General features: G+C 46.7%; 1 protein-coding gene across 1 annotated transcript in view; it reads left to right on the forward strand.

Moving 5' to 3' along the window:
* Window positions 1–27,030, forward strand: part of micu2 (mitochondrial calcium uptake 2) — a 599,136-nt gene that overhangs the window by 535,314 nt on the left and 36,792 nt on the right. Inside the window, 1 exon segment of the mRNA XM_038818942.1 lies at window positions 12,349–12,437. Within this exon segment, the coding sequence (XP_038674870.1) occupies window positions 12,349–12,437 (89 nt within the window).

The following is a 27,030-nucleotide window of genomic DNA, read 5'->3' on the forward strand; positions in this document are numbered from 1 at the left end:
TTGATAGTTTCATGTTATTCTTAATTTTGAAACATATATAAACCTTTAAGCAGTCTTTGACAGGTATTATCACCATTAACAAGTAATAAGGAACTTGTATAGGATGTTTTCTTTGATCCATGAAGAATTGAATGCCTGTTTTGCGCATTAAGTCTCAGTGAGATACTTTTTAGAAATTACTCTGCATTCTAAGTGCTTAGCGAACTAACCCTTGGAAATGAATTGCTTACATTTAAAAATAGAAACTGTAGCAGCAAACCCTCAAAATACAAAATGTCTGGTTATTAGTTTCTTGTGAAACGTCTGGGTATGTCGAACTGTGTACGTCATATTCTTTCAGTGTGACTGTGGAACTGATGATAAAACAGGGCACTAACTCAGCCTGACTTGTATTTCATTTTAATTTTTTTTTATAAATTTAGAATATCCAATTCATTTTTTCCAATTAAGGGGCAATTTAACGTGGCCAATCCACCTAACCTGCTCATCTTTGGGTTGTGGGGGTGAAACCCACGCAGACACGAGGAGAATGTGCAAACTCCTCACAGACAGTGACCCAGGGCCGGGATTCGAACCCGGGTCCTCAGCGCCGTAGGCAGCAATGCTAACCACTGTGCCACCGTGCCGCCCGACTTGTATTTCATGATGCTCTTTTATTTTCATGACCATCTGTGATCCTAAGCTAGGAATAAATTTATTTGAAATTGGGTCTGTGAGAGAAACCTAATTTGATGATCCTTTTCAGTTGCTATTTGCAGTTAAAGGGATACTATTCCACGACTTAACCTCGGCAAAGGCCTGATTTTGTGAGGGCGCCAGGCTGCTGATAAATTATGCTAATTCCCACAGAGAAAAATCAATAGCAAATATAGAAAATGCTAGAAATACTCATCAAGTCAGGCAGCATCGACGGAGAGGGAAAGAAAGCTAGCATTTCAAGTGATGACCATTCATCAGAGCTCCCTAAAATTTCCTAGGGTTTTTTGCTATAATCTATCCTTTTGCCTCTCTCAGGACATTACATGGCTACTAGTATGAAGAAACACAGGAAATTATATTGCTTTCTTGCATTCATCCTTGGTTGTGACGTTCAAGCACTTACATCAGAAATTTCTCATATTCAGTTCAGTAGTAATTAAGTAGAGCATTCCTCCTTGTCTCTGCTGAACAAAGGAAAATGCCTATTCTTGCACACTATTTGGGACGGCACGGCGGCACAGTGGTTAGCACTTCTGCCTCACAGCGCCAGGGATCCAGGCTCAATTCTAGCCTTGGGTGATTGTGTGAAGTTTGTGTGTTCTCCTTGTGGCTGCGTGGGTTTCCTCCCGGTGCTCCGGTTTCCTCCCACAGTCCAAAAATGTGTGGGTTAGGTGGCATAGCCATGATAAATTTCTCATGTCCAGGGATGTGCAGGTTAGGTGATGGGGTTACGGCAGGGGTGGGCAAACTGTGGCCCGCGGGCCGCATGCAGCCCGCCAAAGGTCTTTATGCGGCCCACCAAGATCAAGTCATTTAAAAAAAAATTTTTTTTTTTTAATTTTTAAAAAAAATTTCTATATTTCTTTTATAATGTTAATGGGGGGGGCTGTTGGGTTACTGGTATAGGGTGGATACGTTGACTTGAGTAGGGTGATCATTGCTCGGCACAACATCGAGGGCCGAAGGGCCTGTTCTGTGCTGTACTGTTCTATGTTCTATATGAGGCGCCCAGAATCATAACTGGGTGAAGCGCCATTTTTGAAAAGTAGAGAAAAAGAGGGCTAAAGGCAGGATGCTGCCGGGGGAAGCGCTGAGGTATATGCCGCACGCTAATTGGTTAAAACCGGGACTATTAATTAATATACTATGCGGCCCTTTAAAATTGTGAATTTCTGAATGTGGCCCTTGCACGGAAAAGTTTGCCCACCCCTGGGTTACGGGGATACAGCAAGGTGGATGGGGATGATAGAGATTCTATGATATTTTTTATCACATGCTGAACTGGCATTGCTTTTTATGGTAGTCTCTGGCCTGATGCAGAGCCTTTTACTGCATACCTATCCTTACGCACATGTCTACATTTTTTTTACAATCAAATGTATAAAATAGATTTTGCACACTGTCAAGCAGACTGCATAAGTTGCCTGGTCTGGGATCATTTTATAAAATTCATCCTCAAGGTCTTGCACACTTTGTTGTTGTGTTGACGCATCTTTCTTCTTGCATTCTCTCTCTAACTGTTGCTAGGCTAGAGTAACTCTCTTATGCATCAACAAACAGGCAGACTTGAAAAGACCAGCTGGTCCATCTAGCCTGTCGCCAATAATCATGTCACAACAAAGCATTGCAACTCCCATGGATACATTCGGAAATTCTCTGGAAGTGATACAAACTTTTGTTTTTGTTCAGTGTCTAAAATGAATTCAGATTTTATTTTTTGCAGCCATGCACAATTACTTTAAAAACAATTCCTACTGCAGTACATTTTCTAAGTTAATCTGCCATCATCTTTAATATCTCAAGACTCCTGCAGCATTGAGGCTCTTATTATTTTAAATAACATGCAACATTTCTGGAAAAGAGGAACATTTTGTAGTCCTGCCGATTAGATTTTGAACTAACTTGAAACTTGTTGGAGAGTCCAGTTGTAACCTCATTGCTATTAATCCTGATATTTATTACATCGGATATGCAGCACAGAAACATGCTATTTCGGCCTAAACAGGCTGTGCCAGAGTTTATGCTCCACTCAAGTCTCCTCCTCCTTGTCTAATGCAATTGGGGAAATAGTAGTATAGTGGTAATTTCACTGGATTAGTAATCCAGAGGCCCAGGATAATGCGTTGAGACCACAGGTTCAAATCCCACCACAGCAGCTGATCAATTGATCAAAGCTGGAATTGAAAGCTAGCCTCAATAATGGTGACATTGGAGGACTTCCGGTTGCGGTGATGCGGAGCTAAGCCGCACGTTCGGTAGCTCCCGCTTTTTCCGGCCTTTTGGGCTCTTTTAAGGGCCCGTAGCAGTGCTGGTTGGACTTTTCCCCGTGTGGGAACACTCTTTCTAAGATTCTCCGCCGGTGGATGGCTTGGAAGAGGAACGGAGCAGTCAAAAAATCGGCTTTGGAGCAGAGAAAGGTGCGAGGCAGAAGAAGCAAGATGGCGGCGGGCGGGGAGGCAGCAGCAGCGTGGCAGCAGTGGGCGCAAGAGCAGCAGGAGCTGCTTCAGCACTCCTTTAAGGAGCTGAAGGCAGAGATTCTGGAGCCGTTTAACGCCTCCCTGGATAAGCTCATGGCGACCCAGACGGCTCAGGGTGCGGAGATTCGAGAGCTTCGGCAAAAGGCCTCGGAGAGCGAAGACAAACTCCTGGGCCTGGCAGTGAAGGTGGAGTCGCACAAGGCGCTCCATAAGAAGTGGTCAGCGAGGATGGAGGAGATGGAGAACCGGGCCCGTCGGAAGAACCTGCGGATTCTGGCCCTCCCGGAGGGGCTGGAAGGTTCGGATTTGGGGGCCTATGTGGCCATGATGCTGAACACGCTGATGGGTGCGAGGTCGTTCCAGGGACCTTTGGAGCTGGAGGGTGCCCACCAGGTGCTGCTGCGGAAGCCCAGGCCAAATGAGCCGCCTCGGGCGGTGTTGGTCCGTTTTCACCGCTTTGTCGACCACGAGTGTGTGCTGCGATGGGTGAAGAAGGAGAGGAGCAGCAAGTGGGAGAATACGGAGGTCAGGATATACCAGGACTTCAAGTTTGGCCTGTTACAGCCGGCACGCCTGTGGGTCACTTATAAAGACCGCCAGCTCTATTTCGACTCTCCGGAGGAGGCCTGGGCTTTTGTCCAGGCAGAGAAGCTGGACTTGAACTGAGGACTGGGGGCTGGGGAACGTTGTACGTAGCCCGGAGGCTTTGTCCTCCTTGATATCCTTTCGCTCTTTTTGGTTCCATTGGACGATTTCTTTTTTTGCTGTCTTGCCTTTTCTTTTCTGCTTTTCGGGACTGTTATCTGTTTACTTGGGTGTTTTATCATATCATGTTGGGATTTTTATTATTTCACTGGTTACGGGTTTGGGTGGGGTTCGCGGCCCTGTTGGGTCATGTGCCTGTCTTCCCGTGTTTTGGGTCGTGGGGCGCGGGAAGCAGGGAGCGGGGTCAGCATTGGGGTCAGCAGGAGTCGGCTGACTTACGGAAATACACTGACCGGAGTTACGCAGCTGGGGGGGCCCTAGCTTGGGGGGGGGGAAGGGTTGGGGGAGGGGGGGAAGAGTGGGGGGATACCAGGTTGCTGCTGGAATGGCCAAGAAGGAGCTGGAACGTGCAGAGGGGATCAGGATGGCGGACTGTTGCTGTGGGGAACGGGCTGAGCGGGGGGCGCGGGCACGTGGCGGACTACGGAAGGGTGATGGCTAGTTGATGGGGGAGGGGGGCAGGTGGCCCTCTTATCCAGCTGATCACCTGGAATGTGAGGGGACTGAATGGGCCGGTCAAACAGTCCTGTGTGTTCACGCACCTGAGGGGCTGAAGGCGGACGTGGCTATGCTTCAGGAGACGCACCTGAAGGTGGCGGATCAGGTCAGGTTGAGGAAGGGGTGGATGGGCAAATGTTTCATTCGGGGCTGGATGCAAAAAACCGGGGGGTGGCGATCCTGGTGGGGAAGAGGGTGTCGTTTGAGGCGTCGAGTGTGGTGGCAGACAGCGGTGGGAGGTACGTGATGGTGAGCAGCAAGCTGCAAGGGGAGCGGGTGATGCTGGTCAATGTATGTGCCCCGAATTGGGATGATGCGGGATTCTGGCGGCGCATGTTGGGCCGGATTCCAGATTTGGAGGTGGGGGGCCTGATAATGGGGGGGGATTTCAACACGGTGCTGGATCCGCCACTGGATCGATCCAGTTTTAGGACGGGTAGGAGGCCTGCGGCGGCTAAGGTGCTGAGGGGGTTTATGGACTAGATGGGAGGGGTGGAACCTTGGCGGTTCGCGAGGCCGAGGGCCAGAGAATTTTCATACTTCTCCCATGTGCATAAGGCCTACTCCCGGATCGACTTCTTTGTTTTGAGTAGGGTGCTGATTGCGGGGGTAGTAGATGCTGAGTACTCGGCGATAGCCATTTATGACCATGCCCCACATTGGGTGGACCTCGAGCTGGGGGAGGAGAGGGACCAGCGCCCGTTGTGGCGCTTGGAGGTGGGGCTGCTGGCGGACGAGGATGTGAGGGGGCAGGTTCGAGGATGCATCGAGAGGTACCTGGAGGCCAACGATAATGGGGAGGTCCGAGTGGGGACGGTCTGGGAGGCGCTGAAGGCCGTGGTTCGGGGAATTCGGGCCCACAGGGAGAGAGGGGAGCAGAGAGAAAGCGAGAGATTGGTGGGGGAGATGGTGAGGGTGGACAGGAGGTACGCGGAGGCCCCAGAGGAGGGATTGCTGAGGGAGCGGCGCAGCCTTCGTGCTGTGTTCGACTTGTTGACCACCAGAAAGGTGGAGGCTCAATGGAGAAAGGCTCAGGGTGCGGTGTACGAGTATGGGGAGAAGGCGAGTAAAATGCTGGTGTGGTGAATGTGATTCACACTATATATAGTTGCCAATATCACTCCATGTATATATGTTCGTTATCTACCCATTGTAAGTGCAGTTGCACTATCCGACCACCAGGGGGAGTCACTCTGGGAGTATGCGAGAATTTGTACTGTGCTCCTCCCTTGGCTCCGCCCAGCTCCTCCCCCTGGGACCGATGTATAAAGATCAGTGCCTTAGAGCCAGCCTGCCAGTTCACCTGAATTTCAACGACGAATAGGCTGGCTCTTTTGTAAGTGTATTAAAGACTCTATTCAGATCCAACTACACGTGTTCGCTGAATTGATGGTTCCATCAGCTGGCACACCAGCTCCGTAAGCGGGATGCGGCTAGGAAGATTGGTGGAGTTAAGGACCGGGGAGGAAATGTGGTGCGGAGGGGGGTAGACATTAATGGGGTCTTCAGGGACTTTTATGAGAGACTATATCGGTCCGAACCTCCGGCGGAGAAGGGGGGGATGTGGCGCTTTTTGGACCGGCTGAGATTCCCGAGGGTGGAGGAGGGACGGGTGGAAGGTCTGGGGGCGCCAGTTGAGCTTGAGGAGCTGGTTAAAGGGATAGGGAACATGCAGTCGGGGAAGGCACCGGGGCCGGATGGGTTCCCTGTTGAATTTTACAAGGCGTATGCAGACCTGCTGGGCCCCCTGTTGGTTAGGACCTTCAACGAGGCGAGGGAGTGGGGGGGGGGGGGGCTTTGACCCTGACGATGTCTCGGGCGCTGATCTCCTTGATCCTTAAGTGAGACAAGGATCCCCAGCAGTGTGGATCATACAGGCCGATCTCACTCTTGAATGTGGACGGCAAGCTGTTGGCAAAGATCTTAGCCACGAGGATAGAGGACTCTGTGCCGCAGGTTATCCAGGAGGATCAAATGGGGTTTGTGAGGGGGAGGCAGCTGAACACCGACATAAGGAGGCTCTTGAACGTTATAATGATGCCGACGGTAGAAGGGGAGGCGGAGGTACTGGTGGCGCTGGACGCGGAGAAGGCCTTTGATAGGGTTGAGTGAGGGTACTTGTGGGAGGTGCTGGAAAGGTTTGGGTTTGGGGAGGGGTTTGTTAGTTGGGTGAGGCTGCTGTTTGAGGCCCTGATGGCGAGCGTGGCCACGAATAGGAGGAGGTCGGAGTATTTCCGGTTATTCCGAGGGACGAGGCAGGGGTGTCCCCTGTCCCCCCTGCTTTTTTCGCTGGCAATTGAACCCCTGGCTATGGCGCTGAAGGGGTCGGGGAATTGGAGGGGGCTGGTCCGGGGTGGGGAGGAGCACCGAGTGTCGTTCTATAGGGATGACCTATTGTTGTATGTGGCAGACCCGGTGGGGGGAATGCCGGAGGTGATGGGGATTCTCCGGGAATTTGGGAATTTTTCAGGATACAAGCTCAACTTGGGGAAGAGCAAGCTGTTTGTAATTCACCCAGGGGATCAGGAGGGGGGGATTGGCAGGCTCCCATTGAAGAGGGCGGAGAGGAGTTTCAGGTACTCGGGGGTTCAGGTGGCCAGGAGTTGGGGGGCCTTGCATAAGCTTAACCTCACAAGGTTGGTGGAGCAAATGGAGGAGGAGTTTAAGAGGTGGGGGGACATGCTGCCGCTGTCTCTGGCGGGTAGGGTGCAGTCAGTCAAAATGACGGTGCTCCCGAGGTTTCTGTTCCTGTTCCAGTGCCTCCCCATCCTTATCCCGAAGGCCTTTTTCAGGCGGGTTAACAGGAGCATCACGGGGTTTGTGTGGGCACACGGGTCCCCGAGGGTGAGAAGGGTGTTCTTGGAGTGGGGCAGGGATAGGGGGAGGCTGGGTGTGCCCAACCTCTGTGGGTAATATTGGGCTGCCAATGCAGCGATGGTGCGCAAGTGGGTGATGGAGGGGGAAGGGGCAGCATGGAAGAGGATGGAGATGGCATCCTGTGTGGGCACGAGCCTGGAGGCACTGGTAACGGCGCCGCTGCTGCTCCCTCCAACGAGGTATATCACGAGCCCGGTGGTGGCGGCTACCCTCAAAATTTGGGGGCAATGGAGACGGCACAGGGGGGCGGTGGGGGCCTCGATGGGGTCCCCGATACGGGGGAACCACCGGTTTGTCCCGGGTAGATTTTGATGGCGGGTTCCTGAGTTGGCACAGGACAGGTATCTTGAGGTTGAGGGACCTGTTTGTAGACGGGAAGTTTGCAAGCCTGGGTGAGCTGGAGGGGAAGTTCGGGCTCCCCCCGGGGAGCGCCTTTAGGTACATGCAGGTAAGGGCGTTTGTCAGGCGGCAGGTGGCGGAGTTTCCTCTGCTGCCGCCGCGTGGGACCCAGGACAGGGTGCTCTCGGGGTGTGGGTTGGTGAGGGGAGGATTTCGGCAGCGTACCAGGTGATGCAGGAGATGGATGAGACCTTGCTCGAGGAGCTGAAGGGTAAATAGAAGGAGGAGCTGGGTGAGGAGATAGAGGAGGGAACGTGGGCGGACACCCTGGGGAGGGTGAACTCCTCTTCTTGTGCGAGGCTTAGCCTCGTACAGTTTAAGGTGCTGCATAGGGCTCACATGACTGGGACAAGGATGAGCCGGTTCTTCGGGAGTGAGGACAGGTGTATTAGGTGCTCAGGGAGCCCAGCAAATCATGCCCCTATGTTCTGGGCATGCCCAGCGTTGGGGGAAATTTGGAAGGGCATAGCAAGGACGGTGTCGAGGGTGGTAGGATCCAGGGTCAATCCGGGCTGGGGGCTTGCAATTTTTGGTGTTGCAGTGGAGCCGGGAGTGCAGGAGGCGAAAGAGGCCGGCATTCTGGCCTTTGCGTCCCTAGTAGCCCGGCGGAGGATTCTTCTTCAGTGGAAGGATGCGAGGCCCCCAAGCGTGGAGGCCTGGGTCAACGATATGGCAGGGTTTATCAAATTAGAGAAGGTGAAATTTGCCCTGAGGGGATAAGTGCAGGGGTTTTTCAGGAGGTGGCAGCCATTTCTGGATTTCCTGGCAGAACGATAGGAAAAGGTCAGTAGCAGCAGCGGCCCCGGGGTGGGGGGGGGGGGGGGGGGGGGGGGGCGTCGTTTCTTTGTTTTGGACCGTGGGGACGGGCATAGTTGTTCTATGCTAATGGCGGGCGTTGATTTATTTCTTTCTCTATGTATACACGGGGTGGGTTTTGCTGAACAGGCGTGCGCGTGTTTGTGCGAATGGCAGGTGTTAATTTACCTTTTCCTTTGTGTATGAGTGGGGGGGTACTGTTTTTTCTGTTCTTTGTAAAAAAAAATTGTTACTTTTTGTTGTTGATATTTTATGAAAATCTTGAATAAAAATTATTTTTTTTAAAAATACTGGTGACCTTGAAACCATCATCGTTAAAAAAACATCTGGTTCACTAATGCATTGTAGGGAAGGAACTCTGTCATCATTACCTGGTCAGGTTTAGAAATGACTCCAGAGCCCACATCAATATGGTTGACAGACTTCTGAAATGGCTTAGTAAGCCACTTGGTTCAAGGGGTAACATTAGGGATGGGCAACAAATGCTGGCCTTCCCAATGACACCCATATTCCATGAAAGAATAAATTAAATACAGCATAACCCTCTCATCTCTTCTCATATTCTTTTTCTAAAAGTAGCTTTTTTATTATTCATTTTTACAACTTGTGGACTTCACTGAATCGGCCAGCAGTTGTTACCTATCCCTAATTGTCTTTCAGAAGGTGGTGATGAGCTGCCTTATTGAACTGCTGCAGTCTATGTGATGTACGTACACCCACTATGCTATTAGGAAGGGTGTTCCAGGATTTTGACCCAGCCACAGTAACGGACGACAATATATTTCCAAGTCAGGATGGTGAGTGACTTGGAGGGGAGCTTCCAGGTGGTGGTGTACCCAGGTATCTGCTGCCCTTGTCCTTCTAGATTGTAGAGGTCTAGATGGTATGGAAGGTGCTGCCTAAGGGCCTCGATGTGTTCCTGCAATGTACCTAGTAGATAGTGATATTGCTGCTGCTGTTGGTGCTGAAGGGAGTCAGTGTTGGTGGAAGGGGTGCCAATCAAGCGGGCAGCTTTGTCCTGGATGGTGTTGAGTTCTTGAGTGTTCGAGCTGCACTCCTCCAGGCAGGTGGAGAGCATTCCATCACACTCCTGACTTGTGCCTTGTCGGTGGTGGATAGACTTTGCGGAGTCAGGAGGTGAGTTACTCGCTGCGGGATTCCTAGCCTCTGACCTGCACCTGTACCCACAGTATTTATATGGCTAGTCCAGTTCAGTTTCTAGTCAATAGTAATCCCCAGGATGTTGATGGTGGGGGATTCAGAGATGGCAATACCATTGAAGTCAAGAGGCGACGGTTTGATTCTCTCTTATTGGAGAAGGTCATTGCCTGGTACTTGTGTGGCGCTAATGTTATTTACCACTTGTCAACCCAAGCCTGGATATTGTCCAGGTCTTGCTGCATTTACACATGTATTGTTACATTTTCTCAAATATTTAAGAATATTTCTTATACATATAGAACATAGAACAGTACAGCACAGAACAGGCCCTTCGGCCCTTGATGTTGTGCCGAACAATGATCACCCTACTCAACCCCACGTATCCACCCTATACCCGTAACCCAACAACCTCCCCCTTAACCTTACTTTTTAAGGACACTACGGGCAATTTAGCACGGCCAATCCACCTAACCCGCACATCTTTGGACTGTGGGAGGAAACCGGAGAACCCGGAGGAAACCACGCACGCACGGGGAGGACGTGCAGACTCCGCACAGACAGTGACCCAGCCGGGAACCGAACCTGGGACCCTGGAGCTGTGAAGCATTTATGCTAACCACCATGCTACCGTGCTGCCCTTAGATATCATGAGATCAGCAACAATTTATTTTGGTCCCTATGTTTAGAAAAAAGTGGAAATGAAAACTGAGCAATGAACAAAAATGCAATCTCACAAAGCCTGACTGGATGATCTGTTGGTTCCGATTTGATTTATAAGTTGAGTGGAAAAGCACAAACCTGATAAGGGACCTTAAAATCCCGCACTCTGCTTTTATTACTCGACATGCTCTGCATGCACAGAACAAACAATAGAGATAATGATGTTTTCAGTCACATTGAACACATTTTCATTGTGCTTTATGGTCAACACAGATGTTATTTATAATTGCAGAGGAATGTTATGTTGATCAGGCCACATGTCTAACGAACTACAAAAGTTGACTGCCAGACAAAACCACAATTACTTGCCTGTTTTCACAAAAAACTTGATGGGTACACTTGCATTGCAAGTTTGTTCCCAGCATTCCTCACAAGATTTTGGGTTGCTGCCAGTAAGATTTGTTTTCCTTCTAATAATTGATAATTTTGTTGTCCTGATCATCATGTGGATCTAATATAAACATGAGTAGGAGGGGCGCAAGTTGTGAAATTGACGCCTTGGAGGTGCCGAAGCAGTGTCTTCAGCATTGCTTTATGGCCAGAGAACTGAGCTAAGCACATGTACATGGGTCTCTGTATAAGTGCAAATGCATGCATTTTCTAGGCATCATGTGATATCAGAGCCAGCCGTATCTTGTGTCTGTGACCATGACAGCTGTATAATAATAACTATTAATTCATGCAGAATCTTACAATTTCCAAGTATTAATAAATCTCCTGTAGCATTTCCAGAGAATGCAACACTACAGGATGCAGTGGAGCTATATCGCCACCGAGTAGCTGCAGCTTACAGTTCATTGGACTTGTTCACATAGAGGATTACATAACATGTTAAATGTTGATGTTTAAAAATGACTAAAAAGCATGACATCAGGAAATTAAGTTTGTGGGCAGGAAATGTACGAATGCACATTATTTTTAATATCTACAGATGAAATATTCAGGATAGAGAAAATTGCAATTAAGTTTATTTCTTTTGTTCGAAGTTTGTTTATAACATTGAGAGACTTTGGCCAAATCACGCGCAGTGGAATTTTTCATGAAAACATAGGATCTGAGCATGCTGAAATGGAATTTTGGCAGAAGCTATAGATGATGTTTGCTTATATTTCACAAATCGTGAAGATTTTATTTAATTGATTCACCTTTTTTCCATCACATTCACAAGTCGGCGTGTAATATTCAAATTAATCATTTGTGACCAGAATGCATTTAGAGTGATCATTCTATGCACTTTTACCATTTGGGGCTGCAAGTTAAGTTTTTGTTTGTTTTTAGTCCTTAAAAAAATTGCTGACCAGTTAACGACTGTGGGCACCAACTGACAGTACTTGGGTAGCTATTGATGTGAGTTGGCATTCATATTGGACAATTAGTGATTTGATGATTGCCAGTTTATAGTTGATCACTGGTAAATAAAATGGCAAGAACATAATCCAAATGATAGTTTACAGCAGGAAGTTATTAGTTCAGTAGCCGCTCCAAAACTGATTGAAACATTATCAATTGCGTCCTTGAATAGTGCATTAGCAGCTGTGCTTTGTAATTGTGAATTGTAACACTGCAATCATAATATGTTGCTTTTTTTTTCTAAGGCCACGAAGCAGTCCACACGGAGTAGTTCACAGAAACTTTGTTTATTTACAATCACTATTATATGCATCACATGGTGGATCCCAACTGGGTCTGCATTGCTGGTGCAAAACTGGCTGGCTTTATATACCCAACAACTATACATTGTTTAGAGGTTCCCCGTCCCCTTAACAGGGGAGCTCATATTCTTCAAGGTTCACAGGGAAATTAATTGTTCCCACCCCTTGAGATACTTGCGGGCTATAACAGTTTTGGAGGTCTTTTACATTTTCCCTCTGATTGCCCAGCTTTTAGGAGCACTTCAGTTAAGCAGGCTAATGATCTATTTCTGTCCTTGCAACAGAAAGGTAGCAAAGGAATGAACACAACACTGCTGGTCCACTTCTTTGGAAAAGAAGGAGAGTTGAAGCTCCAGTACAAAGACTTTTACAGGTAAAGAACTCATCCATTCTGCTAATTAGCTGCTTTCTAGAACACCGTGACCTTAAGTACAAAGTTTCCTGCGTTTTACACATTCTATTCTTAAATGTAAACCTCAACTATCTGACATGTTTCATAACTCTTTGAACAAGGAGGACCAATAAGATGTGACATGGCAGCACTTTAATGTGTTTCGAAACTTTTGTGGGTAAGAAATCCCTGCCTACCACAGAGATAGAAAACTTTAATTGAACCTAGACTCCCACATCTGACTGTTGCAAGCTGTAGGTCCTGTTTTTATGGTCTAATGCAGATAATTTTTTAACATTGGTAGGTGTTTGAGTACAATGAGGGAGTTGTGCATTGTCTTTATGGCTAAGGTATGTGCTTTTGATCACTCCATTAAAACTGCTTAAAAGTTGTTACTTGGCAGTAAATCTGGTTTTGCACATTTATATAGAAGATAAAAGGATCAGTGTGATTTTTACCTTGGTTCAGATATCACTTTTCACCCAAATTGTATTTGTTGGTAAATCAACCAAATCATCTTTCTAGTTCTTCTTAATGGAAAAATGTGATTTTATCTGATCTTTCTGCAAAACACTTTACCACACACAGGAAATCATTGTTGGCTATTGATCAAAGTGCCTATGTGTTTTGAAAGTTGATGACTGATAAGCCATACTGGAATGTTTAATTGTCAAAAAGGAAAGGAATTATATTTTACAATGAGAATATTTTGTTTGATGCCCATGAGATATTATAGTTTTGAAATGGAAGAAATTTAAACATGAGGATTGTGGGAGATTATTAGACACAAATTGTAAGGCTTCTCTTTCTAAAGTAACTTCCAGTAATTCTGGAGTTGTAAGCACGATAGAAGGGCATGTTAGTGACCAGCAGTAAAGGTTAAAGAACTAGTTGTTTACTGATTTGTTTCCAGGATGGGAATGCTAAGTAAGCTTCCCGAACTGTAGTAATCATGCTCATATACACAGTCCTGTGCCCCTCAGCAATTGATCAGTTTGCATTCTGGTTAGAAACCCTTGGAAACTGGCATCATAGAAATTGATTTGAACAGAAAAGTCTATTTCACTATCTCTGCTCTGAATTTATCAAAAGTATTTTTCACACTCTTTTTACCTGATAGTCCATTACTATTGTTTGCAGTATATTAAAACAGGGCGATGTCAGACAAGAAAGTCCAAACAACACAGATCTAAGGGTTGCAATTCTTCTATCATTTTCTCTGTGTAAGTCAGAATTTAAAATGCTTGCAGTCTAAGTGGTGCTGCCCACATCACTGCCAGGTGTGGTGCCCACGGGGACAACAGGAGTTGAATAAGTGACACGCTGACCTTGATTTTCTACCCATTTTCTGTGAGCGCTAAGTCTTGGCAAGATCAGTCAGGGAATGAGCCCTCTGACTTTCACCCAGACTAATGGCAAAAAGGAAACATGTAACAAAAACATTGCAATAAACTAGAATTCTGCAGCACATGAGAGACAATAGTGAAAATGTTCAGCTTTAAGAATGAGCAAATTATGGCAAAATGAGCTGAAGGGGGTTAATTAAATTCTGGAAGGAATGATGTGAAATGCAGAAGCTAACATTTACAGGGTAAAGGGATGTTTGCAGAAAAGTGAAAGTATAAAAGAGATGCGGACGACAAACACTTAATAGGAAAATAAACCAACATAGTGAAGTAGAAAACATATTTCCGAAGAAACCAAGAATTGGGAAGAATTTAAAATATTTAGTTACACTGCAGATAATCTGATTTTTTTAAGAATCTGAAATGGCAGCTTTTTCTGTTTATGAGAGATTCTTGCTGTTTATTGTAAGAAAAAGTTACACCGGGAACAGGATATTCCCACTGAGGGTAACAAACGTAAATGAAGTTAACCAACTGGCAGATGTAAAATCATTAGCGGTGGTGATCTGTTATCATACTTGCCACTTGGGTAAGCGGTAAACCTTTATGCCACTGCCATGCATTTAATTTGCAATTTTCATTTTGAGTGTGAAAGAGTCATCTGTTGTACTCGGTGATGAAGATTTGGTCAGTGTTGTCTCAGTAATACTGGTGATGGGGAACACAGGCTGTACTTATCACAGTAGCTGTTCCCTCTGTCACAGCACCATGGGAACAGACTTTTCACTTGGGTGTGCCACCCACTAGGGCTAATCAAAAATGGCTGCAGCAACCTATAATGGCTGTGTGGTAAATGTTTGAACACTTCAAATTATCATTTGCATCAATCGCTGAAGAAAGTTAACTGAAACAAATGCTCCAACATCACTGATAATAGCGATGTGGTGGCCCTGGAAAGTGAAATTAAATCCTCAGGCATTACTTGTCAATTGTATAATCCCATTTCACCTAAAAAAAAAGTGTACTTTTTTTCTTCATCATTTCCTTCATTTTTCTCCTCTCCTGAAGGCCTTGGCGATCCACCGGCCACATTGCACTCTCGTTCGAGCACAGTGTGGCTGGTGGATGCCAGGAGAGGCCCTCCGCGGGTTTCCGGGCAACCTTCATATCTTGCGGGATCTACCAAAGTCCCGTGAGGCATCGGAGTCAGAACATGCCAGAAAGGGAGGTGACCAAACAGTACGCACCAAAGTCGGTTTTAAACCGACTTCAGCGAGCTTACCCAGGATCTACCACCTTCTGGGGGGCGACCGGCGTCCCCAGCGAGTCCTCAGCCAGGTGTCGTTCAACACTGATCCACACAAATGTGAACCAGGTGGAATGACACCCAGGAGTTCTCCCGGGTTATCGGAGACCCATGGGTGGTCAGGGATAGTGCAGGGTGTCCCCCTGGCCTTCCCCCTGGAATGCAGGCACCTTGGCACTGCCCAGCTGGCACCTTGCCACTCGCTCCCTGGCACTTCCAAGCTGGCAGGAGCATTGCCTGGGTGCCAGGGTGGCAGTGCAAGGGTGTCCGAGTGTCATGGTGGCACTACCAAGGATCATGGGCCAAGCGGGCCATGCCCATGAAAGGAGGATGGAAGGGGGTAAGAAGGGTGGGGGTGTTTGAATGGCAGGTAAGTAGGGCCCTCTGGTAGGTTGGGGGGGGTGACAGATGGGGGTCCTGGGAGGGTGGGGCCTGTAAGGGGGTGTGCGGGTGCCTGAAGAGGGACCCCACCTAGGGGGGTATGGGGTAGTGCCCATGTGTGTGGAGGGTGACATTGCCCATGGGAGGCTGCTGTGGGGGACCCACAAGACAATTTAGAGGTCGGGGCACCCTTTCAAAATGGCTGCCCGATCACGGAGTTCAGCTCCCCAGCGCTGAAAAAAAAGTATGGGCTAAATCGGTGAGAAACTCCCCACTGCCCCAAAAAGTAATGAAGTGCCATTGGATAGCGGTGGGGAACTTGGAAACCCCCTGAAAAACCCGCCGCAAATGAACTTGGAAATCTTTCTATTGAATCGTGTCCCTTGTTGTTTGGGTACAATTTTAAAACAGATACCTCACCAACTAGATATTATTCAGATCAGAGCTTTAACAGTGTAAACATCTTTGATGCGCCATCAATGAACACAAGACAAGTAGTGAACAAAACTGAGGCTTTAATAAGCTAAACAGAAAGTCTCCTGGCCACTGATCCCGAACTGGGAACGGGCCGGAGGTCAGCCACCTTTATACCGAGCCCGAGGGGAGGCGGAGCCATTAGGCAGTGATTTACCACAATACATGTAGTACAGTAACAGTTTACCACAATACATATAATACACTAACAGTGGTTTACCACAATCTTCACATTAATTTTTAATCTGCATTTAAGGAAAATGAGAGAGGGAAACAAGGGAATTGTAGACCATTTAGCCTAACATCTGTGTCAGGAAATTACTGGACTCTGGGTCCAGTACTGGGTCCAATTACTGGGTATGTCCGTGACATAGGCGTCCATGATAAGCAGCTCCATGTGTTGGACAGCCAATACCGCCTGTCAAGCACAGTTCCAGCTGAGTACCCGCAAGGCACGCAGGAATTCGGCTTGTGATTCTCCGGGGCGTTGTTGCCTCGTGGCAAGGAGGTGCCTAGCGTACACCTCGTTTACTGCCTTTACATACTGTCCCTTCAGCAGCATTATCACCTCCGTATACGAGGGGGCGTCTCTGATAAGAAGGAAAATTTGCGGACTCACTCGGGCGTTGAGTATTTGAAGCTTTTGGAGGTCGGTGAAGTTGTCGGTGGAGGATTCGAGGTAAGCTTCGAAGCATCTTAGCCAGTGCTCGAATGTCACAGTGGCGCGGCTACTTGTGGGTCCAGCTCCAGGCGATCAGGCTTGAGTGATAAATTCATCTTAAAAGTTTAGCTTATTAAATTGATGCGCCATCAATTAACACAAGACGAGTAGTGAACGAAACTGAGGCTTTAATAAGCTAAACAGAAAGCCTCCTGGCCACTGATCCCGAACTGGGGCAGGGCCAGAGGTCAGCCACCTTTATACCGAGTCCAAGGGGAGGCGGAGCCATTAGGCAGTGGTTTAGCACAACATATGTAGTACAGTAACAGTTTACCACAATACATATAATACACTAACAGTGGTTTACCACAATCTTCACATTAATTTTTAATCTGCATTTAAGGAAAATGAGAGAGGGAAACCAGGGAATTGTAGACCATTTAGCCTAACATCTGTGTCAGGAAATTACTGGACTCCATAATTAGGATGACAGAACTCCTTGAAAATGTTCAGCTGATTAAAGCGAGCCCGTATGAATTTATCAGGATAGAGGATGCCTGATCAACCTGATTAAATTATTTGAAGGGGGAACAAGTGGAAAGGGGAATGTCTATGGGTTCTATTTATATGAAAGTGCAGAAGGCATTTGATAAAAACTTGCTTCACAGTGCCAGGGACTCCGGTTCGATTCCCGACTTGGGTCACTGTCTCTGTGGAGTTTGCACGTTCTCCCTGTGGCTGCGTGGATTACCTCCGGGTGCTCCGATTTCCTCCCACACGTCCCGAAAGATGTGCTTGTTAGGTGAATTGGACATTCTGAATTCTCCCTCTGTGTACCCAAATAGGCGCCGTAGTGTGGCGATTAGGGGATTTCCACAGTAACTTCTTTGCAGTGTTAATGTAAGCCTACTTGTGATACTAATAAAGATTATTATTATTATTTCCTGGCATTTAGAAGCTTAAGGAATGATTTGATCAAAGTTTTCAAGATATTCAGATGAATAGAGAGATCAAATTTTAGTTGGATGGGAAGTTTGGATGGGGACATTGTTTAAAAATTAGAGCTGGACTTCTACACACCAAATTTATAGGGGCTGGTTTCGCACACTGGGCTAAATCGCTGGCTTTTAAAGCAGACCAAGGCAGGCCAGCAGCACGCTTCAATTCCCGTACCAGCCTCCCCGAACAGGTGCCAGAATGTGGCGACTAGGGGCTTTTCACAATAACTTCATTGAAGCCTACTTGTGACAATAAGCGATTTGCATTTCATTTCTAACAGAAGCTTGGAAGTCTCTTCTGCAAACAGCAATTAATAGTCGATCAATTGTCAACTTTAATTCTGATAACATTTTATTAGCTGAAGGAATTTGGGGGATGTCGGGCAAAGGCCGATGTATATGGAGTTGTTTGCAGATCATCTGTGATTACGTTGAACAGCTGAATAGCCCTCAAGAATGTCAAAGACGTGCCCCTATTCCTGTGTTCACAGCCAAACAGAAACCTTAGATGACCAACTGTCTGGGCACACTGGAGACATTGCTGAATAATTAAGAAAAGGGACCATGGATGAGTTCCCTCTCCTCCCTAATCTGGAGCATTCAAATTAACTCTAGCTAGTTGAGAATAGTTAGCTCAGAGCAGACTGTGGATGAACAAAAGACCTACCTGCTTAATTTGATTCAGCTACTAAATAAATAAACATGCTGAGTTATACAAAGAGCTACATTCCTTTGTTATTGAACATCCTTTTGCCGTTGAATTCTAACATGAATTTTTCAAACTCAAACTCTAACTTCTTTAATCTTTAATCAGACTGCAATGACTCCAGATTGGTAGCAAAATAAATAAAGGTTTCCGACACACACAAAGAGAGAATGATTTGGAGGGATAAAGGCAGTGCATGATGTTACGCTGAGCCTCACAGACTGGAAAGTTCAATTCCTAGTCTGTATTGAGTTGACTAATCTCAGCTAGGCAGCAGCAAGGACACTATACCGACTGCCCTCAGTCCCCTAGATTACAGATGAGGGAAAAAATTCATAATGGATCCTGTTTCATATTGTTTGGTGGAAACTGCACATGTGAACATCTGGAGAGGCCAGGGTTGGGCATGGCTTCCGTCCATAGTTGATTGATAATAACCTAATAATCTTTATTGGCACAAGTAGGCTTACTTTAACATTGCAATGAAGTTACTGCGAAAAGCCCCGAGTCGCCACATTCCAGCGCCTGTTCGGGTACAGAGGGAGAATTCAGAATGTTCAATTCACCTAACAAGCACATCTTTCGGGACTAGTGGGAGGAAACCGGAGCACCCAGAGGAAACCCACGCAGACACAGGGAGAACGTGCAGACTCCGCACAAACAGTGACTCAAGCCGAAATCGAACCTGGGACACTGGCGCTGTGAAGCAACAGTGCTAACCACTGTGCTGCTGTGCCACCCTATTTAGCCTGTTGGCACTCATAGATAAATTGAAAGAAGGTTATGGGTAAGATCTAATGGAATGGTTTTGTAGCGGGTTTTGCTGGGAGTTTCCCGTCAGCTCTGCCAGCGAGTTCCCCATCGTTTGTAATGACACTTTTTTGGGGCCCTGGGGAGTTTCTCACCGGTTTAGCCCACACTTTGAATTTTGTTCATCACTGGGGAGCTGAACTCCCAAGATCGGGCTGCCATTTTGAAAGGGTCCCCGATCTCTAAGTGAGTTGGTGGTACCTCCCCCCCCCCCCCCCAACACACACACATACATGGGCACTCCCCCCCCCCCCCCCCCTACATCCCCAAGTGAGGACGCCCTGCTATGGGGTCCCAGGGATCCCCCTTTCAGAACCAACGCCCCCCCCCCCACGCCTCCCCACAGCCCCCCCCCTTCTAAGACCCCCACCTGTCAACCTCAACCTCCCAGAGGCCCCTTCTTAACTGCCCTGCAACCCCCACCCTCTATACATCCCTCCACCCTCCTTACATGCGCATAGCTCCCTGGGGCTTTGGCCCTTGGCAGTGCCATCCTGACACTTAGAACATAGAACATAGAACGATACAGCGCAGTACAGGCCCTTCGGCCCTCGATGTTGCACCGACATGGAAAAAAAAAACTAAAGGCCATCTAACCTATACTATGCCCTTATCATCCATATGCTTATCCAATAAACTTTTAAATGCCCTCAATGTTGGCGAGTTCACTACTGTTGCAGGTAGGGCATTCCACGGCCTCACCACTCTTTGCGTAAAAAACCCACCTCTGACCTCTGTCCTATATCTATTACCCCTCAATTTAAGGCTATGTCCCCTCGTGCTAGCCACCCCCATCCGCGGGAGAAGGCTCTCGCTGTCCACCTTATCTAACCCTCTGATCATTTTGTATGCCTCTATTAAGTCACCTCTTAACCTTCTTCTCTCTAACGAAAACAACCTCAAGTCCATCAGCCTTTCCTCATAAGATTTTCCCTCCATACCAGGCAACATCCTGGTAAATCTCCTCTGCACCCGTTCCAAAGCTTCCACGTCCTTCCTATAATGAGGCGACCAGAACTGTACGCAATACTCCAAATGCGGCCGTATTAGAGTTTTGTACAACTGCAACATTTGATTACCCTTGCACAGCCACCATGGCACCCTGGCAGTGCTCCTGCTGGCTTGGCAGTGCTACCTGGGCACCTCGACAGTGTCAGGGTGGCAGTGCCAAAGTGCCCATATTCCAGAGGGAGGGCCAGGGGTCCACCCTGTCCTAACCCTGACCACCAGGGACCTTCAATGGCCTGGGACACCTCCCTGGGTGCCATTGCACCTGGTCCACATTTGTGTGGACCAGTGATAAACAGCACCCAGCTGGGGACTCCCTGGGGAGGCTGTTAGATGCCGGGGGGCTGGTAGATCCCAGGTGAGTAGGCCTTCGTATTTTTAAGGCCTACTTATGCGGGCGCAGCTTGGTCTCGCCTGTTGTGGGCGGGTTCCTGATCCTGACACCTCCCGGGACATGGGTAGGTCCCACAAGATGTAGTGGCTGCCTGGAAGCCCGTGGGAGGCTTCATCCAGGATCTACCAGCCGCGCCACATTCCCATTCAAACGTGAGGTGGCTGGTAGATCGCACCCTATAGTTTATTATTCAAACACTGGTTTTGAAGTTAGTTAGACTAAAGGTGGAGCTTTTTGTTCAGTTAAATGGGAATTGTAACTGGTACACCAACAAATAAAGGTATATAAGCCTTCACTTTAATGATGTAAGGGACATCCAATAAGAAATGTGATTTACATGAACATTAAGCAGAAAGTGATGATAGGCCCTAATGACTTGACTGCCACAGGCATGAATGAGTTACAGGCTAAACACATGACATATTCCCATAAACGCATTGTTCCCCATTGTGTATCATATTCCGAAAACACATGTTGAATTAAAACTAGTGTTTTCCATTTATAATTTTAAAATGTGTAAAAGAAGACTGCCTGAGCAGACATGAGCATTGCAGCTGCTGCATACAAACAATATCTATTTTGGGGTGTATTGCACTGTGCTGGTAAGCAGTTCAGAATTCATTTTCTGAAGTCTGATTGGTAACTTGAAAGAGGACAAAGAGAAGCTTACATTTGCACAGCACCGAGTACAGCCTCAGGACATTCCAAAACACTCCACAGCCAGTTAAATACTTTTGCAGTGATGTTACTGTTACAATGCAGGCATACGCAACAGCCAATTTGTATCCAGTAAGATTCAACCAGCAGCAGTGAGTAATTTATGACTGGCTACGGTTAGGTCCTTTGTAGCTGCGCATTTGTAATATGCCAGTGCAACAATGACCCACCAGAGAGAAACACACAGGTGTAACCAGAGATAAACACACATATGTATGGTTCATCTACCTGTTCAAACTTGAAATCGAAAGATAAAGGTGCTTTGTTACCTGTGTGGTGGGTAGCATTTGCTACTCAATCCTTGGTTAATGATGAGGTCTTCTGAATCTCGATGAAGAAGACTCGAACTCGCCCAGTAGTAACAAAAGGTTTATTGAGTAACTATAACAATAATTGCATGAGTTTGGATCTGGGGCTGGTTTAGCACACTGGGCTAAATCGCTGGCTTTTAAGAAGCAGACCAAGGCAGGCCAGCAGCACGGTTCAATTCCCGTACCAGCCTCCAGCCGGAATGTGGCGACGAGGACAGTAACTTCATTGAAGCCTACTCGTGACAATAAGCGATTTTCATTTCATTTTATTTCATGAGTTCTTTACTTTGACTTTGATACTCGTGATAAGGTTAACAAGATCTAACTATAGTAACTATCCGTAACTCCACTAGCTATCTGAGCTAATCTGATACTGCACCCGAGAGAGAGAGAGAGACACCACGTGGTTGCTTTTTATACCCCTGTTGGTCTGGCCCTCCAGTGATCATGTGGTGCTACTGATTACACATTAACCCCTTATGTACATGCACATACAGAGATCACTACATCCCCTTTTTTTCTTGTGTTACATATTTTCTGTATGTGGTAAAGAAAATTGAACAAACATAATGGATGCAGTTTGCAACTGCATTACATAAAATCAATGAGTTAATCAGTCAAATGTTAATACATTTAGTTTCTTAGGTTTTTATTCTCGTTTGCTTGAAACAGGTAGACAAATGATGTTATGTACAAGTTGCGATGATATTGATGATTATACAAAGCCAATTAATATTTATGAGTCCAATCTTAATTTAAAAGTTTGTGAGTCCACCTTTATGAATTTGTTTGGTTGAGTTGCTTTCTTCTTCTGTTGCCGAAGTGATGATGTTGATGTCGTCATTTCTTTGTGAGCGTCGTCAGTGTTCTCGCGTTTGAGTGACCAGCAAGTCATCATGAGGTGTTCAAATGGTCGAATCACTTTGTTGTCTGACTTAGACTTTCTTTTTTTTTCTCTATGCTTGCGGTAGCGATTCTGTGTTACACCGTTGACTGACCTGGACTTTTTCCTGTGCTTGCGGTATTGATCTAGTGTGTCATCTGCCTTGAAAGCTGGTGTGCTAGCTTGTTCTGGAGCAGATGTGAATTTGTGAGATATTTTGTCATGCCATGGCATGTTTGTAGTCTTGTCATTCTTTTGCAGTGTGCTGTGGCATTGTCCTTCATGTGCAGAGTTGTACCATGTTGTACAGGTCGTTGTTTCATTGTTGTTGTTTCTGTCTTTTCTGCCTTTGTTGTTTTCGTTGTCGTTCTTGTTGTTGTCATTTTTGTTGTTGTTTTTGTCGTGCTTGTTGTTTCTGTTTTTGTTGTTTTCGTCGCTGTTCTTGTAGTTTTTCTTGTCGTGCTTGTTGTATCTGTTATGCTTCTTGCCTTTGTTGTTCTTGTTGCACTGCATGTTGTTTTTGTTGTTTCTGTTATTGTTCTTGTTTCTGCTGTGCATCTTGCGATGTTTGTTGTTCTTGTTGCACTCAATGAGTGTTCCATGTGGATGATTTGAGTAATTGTCACAGTTATTGGTGTCAGTGTCCGTTGTGGTATCTGTTACGTTGAGCGTTTCTTCTTGAGAATTGTGAGAATGATCTGATGTTGCATTGATGTTGGTGACATCAGTCATTTGTGGTGGATTTGATTCCTCTTCTTTGCTTCCTTGGTGCTCCTCTTCTCGAGTCATTTCTGGTTCACTTGAATCATCATTCATTTCTTTGTGCTCCTTTTCTGGATTTATTTCTGGTTCATTTGAATCACCTGTGGTTTCTTGGTGCTCCTCTTCTGGAGTCAAAATCGTCACAATTTCATTCTCTTATGGGTCGTGGTGCTCTTCTTCTGGAGTCAAAATCTTCACTATTTCATTTGACGTGGTCTCTCTGGACTTATCAGTAGCCCTCCTCTGATTGTTGAGTGCTTCTGTACAGACGAGCTGAGATCTGTCAGTCTCGCTGTGATCCTGCACATCCTGTATGTCGATTGTGATCACAGTGTCACTATTCTCACATACAGTGGGTAGACATTCAGTGTCTTCTTGTTGGTTAAATGAGCTGGGTAGACTTTCATAGTCTGCTGCTGGTTGCTCAGATAAGGTGGATAGACCTTCATAGTCATGTTCATGCATAGCATTCGCTATGGAGTGTTTGCTTGCTTCCATTTTGGAGTCTGTCAACGAGCTGTCTGTGGAAGCTTGCTGTAATGAACTCCAATTGGCTTTATTGGATGGCCAATTGGAGTATGAGCTCCTTCAATGATAGCTCATTGAGGGGACCCATATAATCACCTGTGTAGGCTTTGTGAGCCAGTCTTAAGTTGACTGGACTGCTAGCAGCACTGTTTGTAGCTGCTCCTGTAATATAGTTATTGTAAATAAATATTGGTGTGGTGACGGAACTCCTGCCTCCCGTGGATTACTACACTTGCGTAGCTCTCTCTGTGGAGTCTTTCATCGCTCTCTGTGGACTCGTGCAGTGTTCTCGCTGTGGAGTCGATCTGTACTCTCAATGGAGCCATTCTGTGCTCTCTCTTTGGCGTTGTCTTCTTCTTGGGTATTTGACAGGTTGCTGTCATCCAATGTATCGACGATCTGCCATGGCATCATGGAATTGGATTCATCTACCATGAGTAGAGTAGTGTTGAGCTGTGCAACCGTGTTGCTGATGCTGTGATCAGCAGATCCGAATAACTCAGCCATGTCTGAGTAGTATTGTGTGTAAAGTTCGATGGACAAATCATCTCTTTTTCTTTCGGAGTTGTCATTGTGCTCTTCGCTTTGGGCGGTGCAGACTGCTTGTGCCAGGGTGTTGTGAAAGTTATTTTCAACTGCTGGTGTAGGTTCAGTCATTGTTCTGTCGTTTGAGGTAAGAAAATTGGGTTTTGCTGCTTAAAATTAAAAAAATTTTTTTTCGTGCATTTCCTTTTTAAGTGGACGTGGTCCGGGTACTCTGACATCATACCGCTTGTGAGGTCATGCACAGAGCTCAATTGCGCATGCGCAATCCGAGTTTCCTTTACTGTGTGCTCTTTTCGCAACTGCCTGCCCCGCCGGTTTGCGTCTTTTAGGGTAGTGCGCATGTGCATCCTGGCCGGAACGCTCTCGCTCAAGGTGGCTGCCAATCAAAAGGTGCTGTTGCATCGAGTGAGAATCTGCCTCTGCCTCGTGGTGAGTATTCGTACCATTTTTACGGATTTTGTTTTCTAGATAATTATTCTGTCTTTGTAAAGATTCAGGGCGGAATTCTCCGCTCCCGGGAAAAATCGGGAGGGCCGTCGTGAACTCGGCCGAGTTTCACGGCGGCCTCGGAGGCCGCTCCTCGCCCCCTACTCTCCCCTCCCAGCGGGGCTAGGAGCGGCGCTCCGTAAATCCCGGCCGCAGGGGGGTCGCGCCGAGAATGACGTGGCCGGCGCGCCTAATGACGTCAGCCGTGCATGCGCAGGTTGGCCAGCTCCAACCCGCGCATGCGCGGCTGACGTCATGACGCTGACGGCACGAACCAGCGCATGCGTGGTGGCCATCTTTTCCCTCAGCTGCCCCGCAAGACGTGGTGGCTTGATCTTGCCGAGCGACGGAGGGGAAATAGTGCATCCGATTTGGACACCGGCCCGATGATCGATGGGCGCCTGTCCCCTCCCGACCACAGTTATGGTGCTCTTTCCTTTCTAGGCCACCTACAAGCCCCAAACGGGCTTCTCACTCCCGTTTCACGACGGCAGCGACCAGGTGTGTTTGCCGCCGTCGTGGAACGGCAGGCCACTCAGCCCATCCGGGTCGGAGAATCGGCGTTCGCCGTGAAAAATGGCGAGCGGCGATTCTTCCGAGCCGGGGGGGGGAGAATGGCGAGGGGGGCATGAATTTGTCGGGGGGCCCTCCTGCGATTCTCCCACGCCGCGTGGGGAGCGGAGAATTGCGCCCTCAAAGTATTGATTTTGTTTTTGTTCATAAGCAAGGCATTTTTGTATAGCGATTTCTACTGTTAAATACTTTTTTTGTGGAAGTTCTTCCCTCAAATTGTTTTCAGATAGTCCATAAATTAATTGATCCAATATCATAGCATCTCTGAACTCAGCATAATTACAGCCTTGTGTTCGTACCTGGAGGTCTGTAATAAAATCAGTGATGGGCTCACCGTTTCTCTAGCATCTATGCCAAAGATAAATCTTTCCAGCATCTCACCAGACTGACTTTTACAGTGTTCTTCTAATTTTGCAATAATCACTTTAAATTTAGTTTTGTCTTCACCTTCCAAGAAATTAAAGGAGTTATAGATCTCTATAGCTTCGTGTCCTGCTCTTCCGAGTAGTATTGCTATTTTCCTTTCTTCAGAGACCGTAATTAAATTATTAGCTGCCATATATACGTGGATCTTTTGTATGAACATTTTCCAGTTATTACTTAAGTTACCGTCAGTTTTCAGCTGCATTGATATTTGAACGTGGTCCATCGAATCGTTTAGTTGTCGAAGATCCATCTGCTGCGAAGTCTTCCACAGTCGAATATCCGGTCTGAAATTTCTTCTCTTTTTTGGCTAACCTAATCTAAGTAGTTCTGTTAAAGCCAACACGCCTGGTACCATGTTTTGTTACCTGTGTGGTAGGTAACATGTGCTACTCAATCCTTGCTTAATGGTGGAGTCTTCTGAATCTCGATGAAGAAGACTTTATTGAGTAACTATAACAATAATTGCGTGAGTTCTTTACTTTGACTTTGATATTAGTGATAAGGTTAACAAGACCTAACTACAGTAACTATATGTAACTCCACTAGCCATCTGAACTAATCTGATACTGCCCTGGTCACAGTGCACCCAAGAGAGAGAGAGACACCATGTGGTTGCTTTTTATACCCCTGTTGGTCCGGCCCTCTAGTGATCATGTGGTGCTACTGATTACACATTAACCCCTCATGTACATGCACATACAGAGATCACTACAAGAAGGAGGCCATTTGATGCATTGTGTCTGTGCCAACCAATAAAGGGCAATCCCACCTAATTCCACTTTCCTGCTCTTGGACCATAGTCCTGTAGATTAGGCACTTCAAATGCCCTGCTCTAAGAGCCCTGAAAGGTAGTAAGTTTGAGCCCTTCACCAATGCAGGTGTTATTGGCACCTGGGAAAATAGGATTAGATTGTAATGTTGTACTATTTTGCAATATGAAAAATCATGTTGTCTTCCCCTTTTAAGGTATCGAATTGCAGTAAGTGGAATTCCCTGAATAGCAGGCTGCTTTGTAAGGATTTCCTGCTCCCATAGCAGACCTGTTTCCCATTTGGAAAACTTGTCTTCGATTGTGTTTTCAATAATAATTTAACTGGAGGTAGCATAATGGAGACTGACATACCAGTGTCTTGTGTGAGTAAAATTACAAGTTCACCGGGTGCAGCCTAAATATTCAGGCTGAGCAGCGGGGGTTACAAAATGAGAAGGAATTTTGCACCGAAATAAAATGTAACCAGGTTAAAAATTAAATAGTTGTG

This window comes from Scyliorhinus canicula, chromosome 14 (assembly GCF_902713615.1).
Source record: "Scyliorhinus canicula chromosome 14, sScyCan1.1, whole genome shotgun sequence".
Taxonomy (NCBI): Eukaryota; Metazoa; Chordata; class Chondrichthyes; order Carcharhiniformes; family Scyliorhinidae; genus Scyliorhinus; species Scyliorhinus canicula.